The 13,600-nt window shown below is 36.9% G+C and overlaps 1 protein-coding gene across 1 annotated transcript in view; it reads left to right on the top strand.

The window, feature by feature from the left end:
- The window catches only part of LOC136848572 (barH-like 2 homeobox protein), a 79,195-nt gene that overhangs the window by 63,295 nt on the left and 2,300 nt on the right, over positions 1-13,600 (top strand). Inside the window, exon 3 of the mRNA XM_067120860.1 lies at positions 13,282-13,430. Within this exon, the coding sequence (XP_066976961.1) occupies positions 13,282-13,430 (149 nt within the window). The remainder of the gene's footprint in view (positions 1-13,281; positions 13,431-13,600) is intronic.

The following is a 13,600-nucleotide window of genomic DNA, read 5'->3' on the forward strand; positions in this document are numbered from 1 at the left end:
ACCAGTGAAAATCGAGGAAATTTTCTTGAACTTGTAGAAATGTTTAGCAAGTATGACAGCGTTGTTCAATTGCACCTTGATGTAATTAAAGAAAAACAAGATATACTGAAAAGACCCCAAGTGTCACTACTTTCAAACAGGACTCAGAATGACCTGATCAAGGCTTTGGCCATTTCAGTTAGAAGAGTGATATTAGAAGAAATTCACCAGAGCAAGGTCTTCTCCATCCTCATGGATGAAACAACAGATGTTTCACATACAGAACAGGTCTCTTTTGTTGTGAGGTATGTTCATGACTTCAAAATAAAAGAACGTTTCATACAGGTATTCAATGTTCAATCAACAACTGGTGAGGCACTGGAGAAAGAAGTGATCTCTATGCTTAATGCAAATAACCTAAACATAGATGATATGAGGGCAAGGATATGATGGGGCAGCAAATATGAGTGGAATATACAACGGATTGCAGTCCAGACTCCAGAGACAGAACCCAAAGGCACTCTATGTACATTGTCATGCACATTGCCTAAATCTAGTCTTAGTTGAAAGTGCCAAATCAAGTATTCAGTTTATAACTTTCAGCTTGGTGGAGAAATTGTATGCTTTTGTTGCTAACTCTTCAAAACGGCATGCTGCATTCATGGAGATCCAAAAAGCAATGTATCCAGAAGATCGCCCACTTGAACTTCAGAAGCTATCAGACACAAGATGGGCTTGCAGAGAATCAGCTCTTAGAACTATGAAGAAGGTCATCCCAGCTCTGAAGCAGTTTCTAGAAGAGATAGTGCAAAAGGATCCTCCTGACACGTCAGCAGGAGGCCTCAATATTGCTGAAAAGTATTAACTTTGAATTTCTTGTTTGTCTTGAGATTGCTACCCCAGTTTTTCAAGAAACTGCCTATGCATCTAATGCACTACAACTGAAAGACCTTGATTTAGCTGCTTCCTATAGAATTGTGGATGGAGTGCTACAAAGCTTGAGAGAGTTAAGAAATGATGAGAAGTTTCAAGAGATTTTTACAAAAGTCAAAGACAGAGCTGAATCTATGGCCATCAACCTCCCCTCTGTGATTCCTGGACAAGGCAGAAGAAGGAAAATGCCTGAAAGATACAAGATAGTGCTACATCTGCTACTACTGAGGACCAGCAATATCAGACCTTGATGATTACTACCGCGTGAGAGTATTTTATGTGTTTTTAGATAAAATATCTCAAGAGCTACAAAGAAGATTTAAAGATGGAGACAACACAACAAGGGGTATCTTAAAGGCTTTCCATTACATGACAGTCCAAGATAACTGGAAAGAACCTGTGAATGAAGAAGCATTCAAGTCATTACAAAAATTATGTCAGTTTTATGAGCTAGAAGAAGTAGACAAGTTACAGTTGGAATTGAAGATTTTTATTCCTCATTTCCTTGCCATCCACAGAACACTGCAGCTTCAATGCTCAACCTGATGAAGGTAAACAATACTCAGGAAATATTTCCACTTATGCTTGAACTTTTAACAATTTATGCCACTCTGCCTGTCACAACTGCAACAGTGGAAAGGACCTTCTCCAAACTCAAGCTTGTGAAGACTAAGCTGCGTAGCCAGTGCAGTGAGGAGAGGCTATCTGATCTTTGTTGCTAGCAATTGAAAAGGATATCAAAATCAACAACAGTGAGGTTATCAACATATTCAAAGAAATGGCACACAGGAGGGTTCTCTTATAAATATAAAATGATAAGTCTGGTTAGCAACCTACTGTATTAATCATACTGATTGATCATTTTCTTTTTGTTATTTATTTGTAAATAATATATAATTTTTCTTTAAATATATTCCCAAGCTCTATTGCTGCAGGTAGTCAGTGCGGTATATTGCATGTTCATCTAAGGCATTAGCCTACTTGTACCTATGATAATCAGTCATGTTTATTGTTTTCTTGAATTATTAATGCCTAGTTTAAATAAAGTTGAGAGAATATTGAGAAGTTGTATGTATATTTTGCCTCATTCATTATTATATTTTGCCCTTTTTTTCACTTGAGCACCTGCCCTGTAAAAGTTCTCTGCACGTCCCTGATGGCGTGTTTTCTAGATAAATTTAATTGATCTTTGGCTGACCATGATGCGCAAGGTATGTCTGGATAAGGGAAAGGTTCCAAAGAAATGGATGAGAACACTGTTTGTTCAGTTCAAAACGTTGTGAGATTAATGACAACTCAAGATAGGAGAACTGTTAAGTAAAATATATAGAATTACACACACATACATATATGTATATACATATACACACACACATATATATATATATATATATATATATATATATATATATATATATATATATATATATATATATATATATATATATATATATATATATATATATATATATATATATATATATATATATATATATATATATATATATATATATATATATATATATATAGAAGGACACCAAGGCAAAAACCCGGAACAGCATTTTACCTAACTTTATTGGGACATGTTTCGAGTAGTACTGTCACTCGTTATCAACCTACAAAATTAAAATGACGTCATTACAATTCTTATAATGAAATTCAAAATAATACAGTAAAATTACTATGAAAATAAGAATACGTTTAAAAGATGGCTAATCAAAATAAATAAGAGAATAAAATAAAATAAAGCAAAATACAAAAATTTAAGTCACAAAAACGGAAGGTAAAAAGGCATAACAAACATACTAATTAATATTATACAAACCAGTAAAACGCAGACTATGAGTTCCAGTAAAAGTTGAAGGTAAATAAATAACAGGTTTCTTTACATTAGCGGTAGTTTCGGGTTGTTTGTTTACATATAATTTCGAAAGCTGTTTACCAATATATGTGTATATACGTAATTCAACGGATAGCCATTGTTTTTTAAAAGTGACCTTAGAAATTCCAATTCTTCATGCAAATTCAAAAAGCTAGAACAGATTTTATATGCTCTGGTTACTAGTGTCAATATCAAATTCATCTTATATTTCAAAGGTGTAGCTGATTGAAATTTAGACATAAGACCCGTGATAGTACGCTTTCTAAAGACTGAGGTGTGAAAGCTGTTATCAAGATTTTTTTACCTGAATATCCATAAAAGCAAGCGTATGATCATCTTCGATTTCACAAGTAAATTCTATATTAATATGTTTACTATTAAGGTACTCCAAAAAACGAGGAATCTGGTCACGACTCTTAAAAACTAAGAAGGTATCATCAACATACCTCCTGTACAGCAAGGGCTTAAAAGCTAAAGGACAATCGTCTAACCATCTTTTCTCCATAAAACACATAAATGCATTTGCCAAAGATGGTCCTATTCTGGACCCCATGCTCACACCATCAATTTGCTTGTATAACAAACCGTTAAACAAAAAGTGACATTGTTAGGTAGCTAAGACTAAAAGTTCCTTTAACTGCGACCTGTTAAACCCACTGACAGTATCATTGTCTTTAAACAACTCATTTAGGCATATGTCAATCGTCTCATCCAGTGGAATTTGAGTAAACAGAGACTTTACAACAAATGAAGCCATAACACAATTATCAAAATTACTGTTTCTTAGGCAGTTAATAAAATGAAAGTAGTCATTTAAGGTATACTCATTTGTAGATATCGGGGCAAGGATCGGAACAAGAAACTTGGCGATATTATAGCTAGCAGTTCCAATAGCTGATAAAATAGGTCTTAATGGGTGATCTTCCTTATGGACTTTTGGGAGTCCATAAAGTCGTCCTGGTCTAGGCCCGGACGCTTGAAGGCTACGAAAAACATCTTTAGAAAAACAACCAGATTTATATAGCTTGTCTACTATTCTATTGACTTTATCTTCTAAATGCACAATACATTTGAAAGGGCTATCCATTGAATTACGTATACACATATATTGGTAAACAGCTTTCGAAATTATATGTAAACAAACAACCCGAAACTACCGTTAATGTAAAGAAACCTGTTATTTATTTACCTTTAAGTTTTACTGGAACTCATAACTACGATCTTAAAAAACAATTAATTTCTATTTTGTCCATTGGTTTACCCTCAGCTAGATATCAAAATATATTTCACTTTGCAAAATAAATTAGGTAATTTCTTTAAAATTAAAGACCCTATACCAACAAGCCTTCGGTCCAATCTGATCTATAAATGGCAGTGTGGTGGTTGTGATGCCACTTACGTTGGAAAAACTACCAGATCAGCTTGGATGAGATGGTTTGAACACCTAGGTAAGTCATATCGTACAGGCAATTACCTTTCAAGACCTAGTTACAGTGCAATTAGAGAACACACCGAGGAGACTGCATGGTCTTCCTTTACATATTGATGATTTTTCTGTTTTAACCACTGCTCAGTTTGCTACAGACCTCGACATTTTAGAAGTTCTATACACCATCTAGATAAAGCCTTCTTTGGCTAGAAATGTGGCTGTAACCTCACTTTTGTGTTTTTAGTCTGCGCTTTACTGGTTTGTATATTAATTAGTATGTTTGTTATGCCTTTGTACCTTCCGTTTTTGTGACTTAAATGTTTGTATTTTGCTTTATTTTATTTTATTCTCTTATTTATTTTGATTAGCCATCTTTTAAAAGTATTCTTATTTTCATAGTAATTTTACTGTATTATTTTGAATTTCATTATAAGAATTGTAATGTCGTCATTTTAATTTTGTAGGTTGATAACGAGTGAGAGTACTACTCGAAAAACGTCCCAATAAAGTTAGGTAAAATGCTGTTCCGGGTTTTGGCCTTGGTGTCCTTACTGATATGCAGATGGCGCTTCCCTGCTGGTGTATCCATTGCTTTATATATATATATATATATATATATATATATATATATATATATATATATATATATATATATATATATATATATCAGATACCATCTAAACGCTGAACACAAACAATAGGCCTCGGAGCAAGAAACCCCATTCGCTCTGCGTATGCTTACAGCATCTAGAATCCCCCAATTATGCAAAGGACCCCCAGATAATGTCTGTCTGACAACAGCTGAGGTTATGTTGACACGGCCATGCATCAGTCGTGTGGATGTTCAGGGGAATAATAATTTATGAGCTTCGTGTATTTCCGAAATAAATTCTGCTCAGTGGATGTAAGAAATGTTCGCGGATGTAGTCTCGTACATCTGATTCCTGCTGTGGAATTTTGTAGGTAAGATTCTACAGAAACTATGATGTGTGGGGATATTTAAGTATAGGAAAATAACTGTCTGCGGATGTAGTTTCGTACATCTGATTATCGTTGTACAATTTTGTAGGTAAGATTCTACAGGAATCGAGATGTCTTACGTAGTGTTAGGGATATCTAAGTATAGGATAGTTAACTATCAACTGTCAAAAGCTTGAATACTTGTGGAATTACGGGTAGTCAAATAGAATATCCATAACGTCAGTAATTTTGTAGGGACGATTCTACAGAAACAGATGCGTTACATAGTGTTATGTATATTTAAGTACAGGATAGTTAACTATCAACTAAGAAAAGTATGGATACTTGTGGCATTAAGGGCAGTCGAATAGAAATTCTAAAATGTCAATGGTTTCACAGTCTTACCTTTGTAGGTAAGATTCTACAGAAACTGAGATGTCTTACATAGACTTACAGATATTTAAGTATAAGATAGTTAACTAAAAACTACAAAAAGTTTGGAAAATCCAAATGCCAATAATTTCATTTTGATTAGGAAAACGGAACCTTTCTTTGAGTCGGAATCTTTGTAAATGCTACTCTTGATTTGAATGACGTAATACGCTACCAACAAAAATATAAAGTAAAAATTGCGCCGAAGGAACTTCGGCGCAATCGAGTTTTCCGTACAGCGTATAATCAAAGCCACTGAAAATATACCTATCTTTCGGCGGTCTCGGCCTAAGAAACTTGAACCACGGCCCCGTGGTGGCCTGTCCTATATCGTTACCAGACGCAGGACTATGGCTAATTTAAACCTTAAATAAAACAAAAACTACTGAGGCTAGAGGGCTGCAATCTGGTATGTTTGATGATTGGAGGGTGGATGATCAACATACCAATTTGCAGCCCTCTAGAGTCAGTAGTTTTGAAGATCTGAGGGTGGACAGAAAAAAGTGCGGGCGGACAAAGCCAGCACAACAGTTTTCTTTTACAGAAAAATAAAAGGGAACGATGGGTAATAAACTGGGATTTGGGTCCATATTTTTTCTCCAAGTGTGACAGCTGTTACTAGTCCACTCTGGGCCAACTTTTCACCTTGTACCTTGGTTCGAGGTCATGAACGTATCGCCTCGAGGGCTGGAACTTGACGTCTCATATCTCTCTTTTATCAAACTTTTTTTTTTAAGGTACCGGCTCACTATTGATAAAAATGACATCACAACTAACACCAAAAACCAAAGAAAGGCGATAATTACCATCCTCAACCCAGTTCTGGAAAAGAATGGGTCTTTTGTATTCCGAAACTTTGGGCATCAAACGCACAAATCCTCAACTCTGAAGGAAGTTTTAAGTTATTATAAAATACTTAGGGATACCGGCCCTGTAGGAGCTATACTGTATATCGTAGCTAGAGTAACATTGGGGTAACCAATCAGCAACTATACATATGGGAGTCTCTGTGACACAGGCGTCACATTTACTTTCTATGCGTTTGGCAGTAAAATTGTCATGTAATGACACTGTACCCATACTTTCATAAATGAGGGTGATATAACAAAACACTATAAAGTGCCTTAATAATTTTCTTCTTCTTTGTCCAGCTTTGCCCATTTCTATATAGGGGTCGCTGTTTCCTATCAGTCTTCTCCACCTTCCTGCGTCCAATGCATCCTGACTTCTTAAACCTTTCTCCCGCATGTCATTTGCTATTCTATCCTTCCATCTGAACTTTGGCCTTCTTCTTCTTCTCCCATCGACCTTACATGCTCTTAATAACTAATAACCTTTTGCACATACGATATTCTTCTCTCCACATGACATGACCAAACCACTTTAGTCTTCTTTCCTGGGCCTTCTTCGATACTTCCACTACCTTAACTAATCCTCTAATAAATTCACTTCTGATCCTATCTCTTCTTGTGCCTTAACAATCTAAAGTACAAATGTCTAAAGGAATTTATAGATGTATAAATCTCAAGGATGCTCGAGGTGTAAAGGGATTTCTAAGGATTCTCGAGGCGTCAAGGGAATCCTAAGGATTCTCGAGGTGTATGGGGAATCCTAAGGATTACCGAGGCGTAAAGGGAATCCTAAGGATTCTCGAGGTGTAAAGGGAATCCTAAGGATTCCCGAGGCGTAAAGGGAATCCTAAGGATTCCCGAAGCGTAAAGGGAATCCTAAGGATTCTCGAGGTGTAAGGAGAATCCTAAAGATTTCCGAGGCGTAAAGGGAATCCTAAGGATTCCCGATGTGTAAGGGGAATCCTAAGGATTCTCGAGGTGTAAGGGGAATCCTAAGGATTCTCGAGGTGTAAGGGGAATCCTACGGATTCCCGAGGTGTAAGGGGAATCCAAAGAATTCTCGAGGTGTAAGGGGAATCCTAAGGATTCTCGAGGTGTAAAGGTAATCCTAAGGATTCTCGAGGTGTAAAGGGAATCCTAAGGCTTCCCGAGGTGTAAGGGGAATCCTAAGGATTCCCGAGGTGTAAGGGGAATCCTAAGGATTCTCGAGGTGTGAAGGAAATCTTAAGGATTCTCGAGGTGTAAATGGATTTAGTTTTAAAAATGCGAAAGTTCTTCATCCTCATCGCTATTTTGATTTTACTTGAAATCTCCCGCTATTGCAGGATTTCGAATACGTTTACGTAGACCAGAGGCAGCATGCAAGTCATCTACGCAGGCGCAAATCCTAGAGAAGATTCTGATTGTCGAATGTTTGGAGGCAGTTTACGAAGAAAATTTGAATAAAATGTATATCATTGCCTCTAAATGTATCAGGCATTACTTTTCATGCAAGTCATCCGCGAAGTGTAACAAATCTCAGCTGATGAAGGCATCAGAGATTTGTATAACTTTCCGTGAAAGGAAAAGGAGAACTGACCAAGGACCACAATACAAGGTCTGACTAGAATCGGAATATAAAGTATATAGGCCAAAGGCCGAACGCTTGGACCTACGAGGTCACTGGCTGAGGAAAGTAAAATGGAAGGAAGAGCACAAGAACGGATGCACAGTAAAAGGGATGAAGGGGGTTGTAGCGAGGGTCCTTAAGAAGGGATGTTGCAAAGCACCAAGACTTCTGAGAAACCCACTAGATAAGAAAAAGTTCCGTATCATTTAACACCCTTCAGTAATGTCTACAGTGCACCAAGTGAGGTGCACTGAGGGCCCTTAATCCTCTGTGGGGCCGTCTTTCACGAAACTCATTTGTTCTATAAAGTGACTCACTGACTCATGTGAGATTTATGCAACCGAAAAATCCGGCAATGCACGAACAATGCAGACTTGCAACCAATACGCCAGTCAAGCACCCAGTTATCAAGACAGTTTACCAGCCGTTGCACAAGACAAATCATCTACTTAAGGGCTACATAAAATCCGAAAGTATGCAGCTCTTATTTGCAATACTTTTGCAACAAGTGAGAATTTTGCTCAGCCACGGGACATCGACAATAAACAATGATTATTCTCTCGCCTGAATTGGCGGGTAACTACAGGTGTATAAAGTTCAGGAAAATAAACATATATTCATAAATAACTTTCTCTAGTACATTTGATGTGGACATATTGGAGCCTACTTGCTGCTTTGATGTAGCAGTAGTGCAAGAATTTGCTGCTATAACGAAGAAAACAATGCAATGTGATGTAATGATTTTAAACAGCTTTTAACATAAAAATGTATTAATTCAATAATTTTCCAGTGACAAAATCAGAGCGTATGTGAGCACAGTCTGAGAGACGCCACCTGATGTAAAGCAATCAATCAGTGTAGGCAATCTCAGGCATAACCATGTTAATGATAAAATTGAAAACCTAAAATTTGCTACAGATTGTATCTAAATCTGTATCTACGAAATGTATCCAAGTCTGTATCCAGAAAATGTATCCAAATCCACATCCAGGTCTGTGTCCGGAAAATATATCTGCATTTGTATCCAGAAAATGTATCCAGCTCTGCATCAAGAAAAGTGTGTCCAAGTCTGTATCCAGAATTTTTTTTCATGCCTGTATCCAGAAAATGTATCCAGCTCTGTATCAAGAAAAGTGCATCCAAGTCAGTATCCAGAAAATTTTCCCATGTCTTTATCCGGAAAATGTATCCAGCTCTGTATCAGGAAAAGAGTATCCAAGTCTGTATCCAGAATTTTTTTCATACCTGTATGCAGAAAATGTATCCAGCTCTGTATCAAGAAAATGTATCCAAATCTGTATCGAGAAAATGTATCCAAAAATGTATCCAGAAAATGTATCCAAACCTGTATCCGGAACATGGATAAATTTCATATGCGGAAAATGAATCCAAACATGTATCCAGAAAATGTATCCAAACCTGTATCCGGAACATGTATACAATTTCATATGCGGAAAATGTATCCGGAAAATGCATCCAAATCTGTATTCAGGAATGTATCCAAGTCGGTATCCGGAAAGTGTATCCACATCTGTATCCAGAAAATGTATCCACACCTGTATCCTGAATATATATCCGGATCTGCATCCAGAAAAGTGTATCCAAACCTGTATCCGGAATATGTATAAATTTCATATGCTGAAAATTTATCCAAACATGTATCCAGAAAATGTATCCAAACCGGTACCCGGAAAATGCATCCAAATCTGTATCCAGAAAATATATCCAAACCTGTATCCGGACTATGTACCCGGATCTGTATCCATAAAATGTATCCAAATCTGTACGTGGAAAATGTATCCAAACCTGTATCCAGAATATGTATCCGGAATACTAAAAGGCCGAATCACCGTACTTACAAATTTCATGACAAATGGTTTGATTAACGACTTTTGCGTAAATGCGTAATGGTCATTCTTATGCAAAAATTAAACTCATTCATTTTAATGTCATTAAAAAAAAGAAGCAAATTTACGCAAATTGTTTATTGTAAATATCAACGACGCATGCGCGTTTTTTCCTCCAATGATAGAAAGAGATATCTCTCAAGAATTACGAAAAAACATCTTAAAAGGACTGGAACGGAAAGGCGAGATTCTGCGACTCATAAAAATAGGATTTTCGACCTAATCGCGTGGCGTGGAAACGCACCGGTCAACAGATCCTTAGCTTGTTTTTTTATTCATTATTTTTTGTTAGCTTGTTATTGTATTGTTACTTGGCTTGTTTCGTCATCCATAGAATTTGCTTAGCCTGTGGAGATACCGTGTTTACCTTTCTTATACCCCAAGGAAGTTTAGACTTAATGCAATCTATCGATAAAAGCGTTATTCCCGTGAATAGCCCTAACGTAAATAAAGACATTTTTCCCCAAATTCCACCCTAATGTACATATAACATAAAGGTGCAAATGGCAACACAGACACACCATTTCTCGCTATCGGATAATGATCCATACGCCACCTAACTGGAAGAACCAATTTGACGCGACACCTTTATACACTTATTTACAGACGTACTTTTTCATTCAAAACGGTTACCTTCTTATTACCAGTGCCAAAAAGTGCAAGGTCATTGCTCGCCATTGAAAGCAACCCCCCCCCCACCCCCACAAACACACACCCGTATGGTAGTGGATGATTAATTGCTCGTACAAAAGATTCAATACATTTTAATAAGCATTACACTGTGACATTCTTCGTCTCTCGGCTTGTCAACCGAGCGGTTGTTGCCTGAGTTACGATGATCGTCCACAAGGATTGATGAAAGGTGCCAATTATAGCTCTCCTCCGGTGACAAGGCCGATGATAGAGACATACAAGATGGTTAGGAAGTTTGGAAAGTTGGGGAATGTGGAACCAAAGGGAATTTTAGAATAAGAGTGTAAAGCATAAATGGAGAGGAATGATTTTTCTTGGTTATTAAGAAAAATTTGATTGCCTCCAAATATATTCTTCGGCGTTTTAAAATAAAAACACGGGAAGAAGAACTAGTTAGTTACATTATTATTATTATTATTATTATTATTATTATTATTATTATTATTATTATTATTATTATTATTATTATTCAGAAGATGAACCTTATTCATATGGAACAAGCCCACCACAGGGGCCATCGACTTGAAATTTAATCTCCCAAAATATATTATGGTGTTCATTAAGAAAAAAAAGGATAAGAACAAAGGGCAACAGGAAAGACAGATTGAAGAGATCAGTTATTTGAATGGATAAAATAAATTAACTAATTAATTAATAAATAGATAAAAATGTAATTAAATGATTAAGGTACAAGGAGAATTAATTTACGGTAGTAGTGCCATGCATCTTCGCCTGTACTTTTGAGGTTTATTTCACCTGAAAAATAAAAAGATCTAATAAAAAATGGAAAATTTCAGGAAGTCTGGAAGATTATAAGGCAGGAAAACACGCACACACACAAAACACACACAAAAAAACTAGGAAATAAAAACTTCAATGATTCAATACTGTCTCAATGCACAGGAAATGTAGCTGATTATTCCAGAACTTTGCAATATACGACATACCAGCAAGAAGTATACGTATATTTAGATGTTTATTTGAGTAAAACCGAATATTTAGTAAATTGTAATAAATTGGTAATATTTTGAAACCATTTTCAGCTGGTTCAAGGAATACAAAATAATATATCATCGTTTAATAATGAATTTTTTTAGGCGAAATTCAAATTTGTTTTGAATTAAAATGTTGGTTTTTGAAAGAAAATACTTTCTCAGGAATCACGCTTTCCCAATATTCTGATAGAATACAGTTACAGCTTTTCTGTATTTCATTACGTCTACAGAATACAGTTTATTCTTTCGAAAGTAAAGGCTGTACTTCATTCGTCTACAGGATACAGAGAGAGAGAGAGAGAGAGAGAGAGAGAGAGAGAGAGAGAGAGAGAGAGAGTTCTGAAGGCGATGAATTGGTAAAAATATTCAGTCTGTAGAATTTTAAGAGAGAGAGAGAGAGAGAGAGAGAGAGAGAGAGAGAGAGAGAGAGAGAGAGAGAGAGAGTTCTGAAGGGAATGAATTGGTTAAAATATTCAGTTTGTAGAATTTTTAGAGAGAGAGAGAGAGAGAGAGAGAGAGAGAGAGAGAGAGAGAGAGAGAGAGAGAGAGAGAGAGAGAGAGAGAGTTCTGAAGGGGATGAATTAGTTAAAATATTCAGTTTGTAGGATTTTTAGAGAGAGGTCCTTCTGAAATATAATGTATTAATAATAAATTCATTTTACAGGATTTTTTTGCCTGAGAGAGAGAGAGAGAGAGAGAGAGAGAGAGAGAGAGAGAGAGAGAGAGAGAGAGAGAGAGAGAGAGAGAATCTTCCACTGAAAAGGTTTAAAAGAGTAATAAATTCAAAAGGGGTGAATTTGGGAATGGCGCTAGCGATCTGGTCCAGGGGTTAGGGAGAGGTTGGAGGGAGGGAGGGAGGAGGGAGGGAGGAAGGAGGGAGGGTGGAGGAAGGAGGGAGGAGGGGTGGTATGAAAAGTAGCATTGTTGTATTCAATGTTTTGCGTCCGCGAAGATGTGTCGAATCACTGTGGGTAATGGCGGGGGTGACAAGAGGATCTCTCTCTCTCTCTCTCTAAAAATCATACAAACTGAATGTATTACTAATTCATCCCCTTCTCTCTCTCTCTCTCTCTTTTAGTGAATACTACATACTACAGGTTGAATTTATCACTAATTCATTCCTTCCAAAAGGATTTTTCTCTCTGTGTCTGTCTGTCTGTCTCTGTCTGTCTGTCTCTATCTCTCTCTCTCTCTCAGAATAAATCTTATAGAATGAATATATCACTAATTCTTCCCCTTCAGAAAGATCTCTCTCCCTCTCTCTCTCGAAAAATCCTACAGACTGAATATAATACTAATTCATCCCCGTCAGAAAGATCTCTCCCTCTCTCTCTCTCTCTCTTTAAAAGGCAACCACCCGGCTCCGTTCCCCAACCTTTTCCCCATCTATTCCATAACCCCCAGGCTCATTCCAGAAGCCTCTCCCGTCACAGTTCTCTTCAACTTCCTTCTCTCCTTCTCTCCAGTCACCAGAAGTTCCAGTTTCTCTGCACTTTCGCAAAGAAGTCGTCATCTGTCAGCTGAAAGTCCTTATATATACAGTTTGCAGTCCAAAGGATAAATAAATATATCCTTAATCCTCTTCCTTAATTCCTTTTAATCCTTTTCCAGAACCAAGTGGAAACGCCAGACAGCGGTAGGTCTGGAACTACTGACGGAGGCTGGAAACTACGCCGCCCTTCAGAGACTCTACGGAACGCCCTTCTGGCCAGCGGCTCCTGCTTCCATAGCACCTCCCCTTACGCCCTCCATATCGGCAGGTGAGAGTTAAGTGGAAGGAACTAAAATGATAATAATACAGTTTAAAGATTTGTACACTATAGGATCAAATTGATCTTCCTTCGTAAGACTGCAAAAGAGGAATTGGTTGCCAATAGACTAGAGTTCATTTTAATCTATCTCGGTTTTAGTTACATTATATAAAGACATT

This window comes from Macrobrachium rosenbergii, chromosome 19 (assembly GCF_040412425.1).
Source record: "Macrobrachium rosenbergii isolate ZJJX-2024 chromosome 19, ASM4041242v1, whole genome shotgun sequence".
NCBI classification, from domain to species: domain Eukaryota; kingdom Metazoa; phylum Arthropoda; class Malacostraca; order Decapoda; family Palaemonidae; genus Macrobrachium; species Macrobrachium rosenbergii.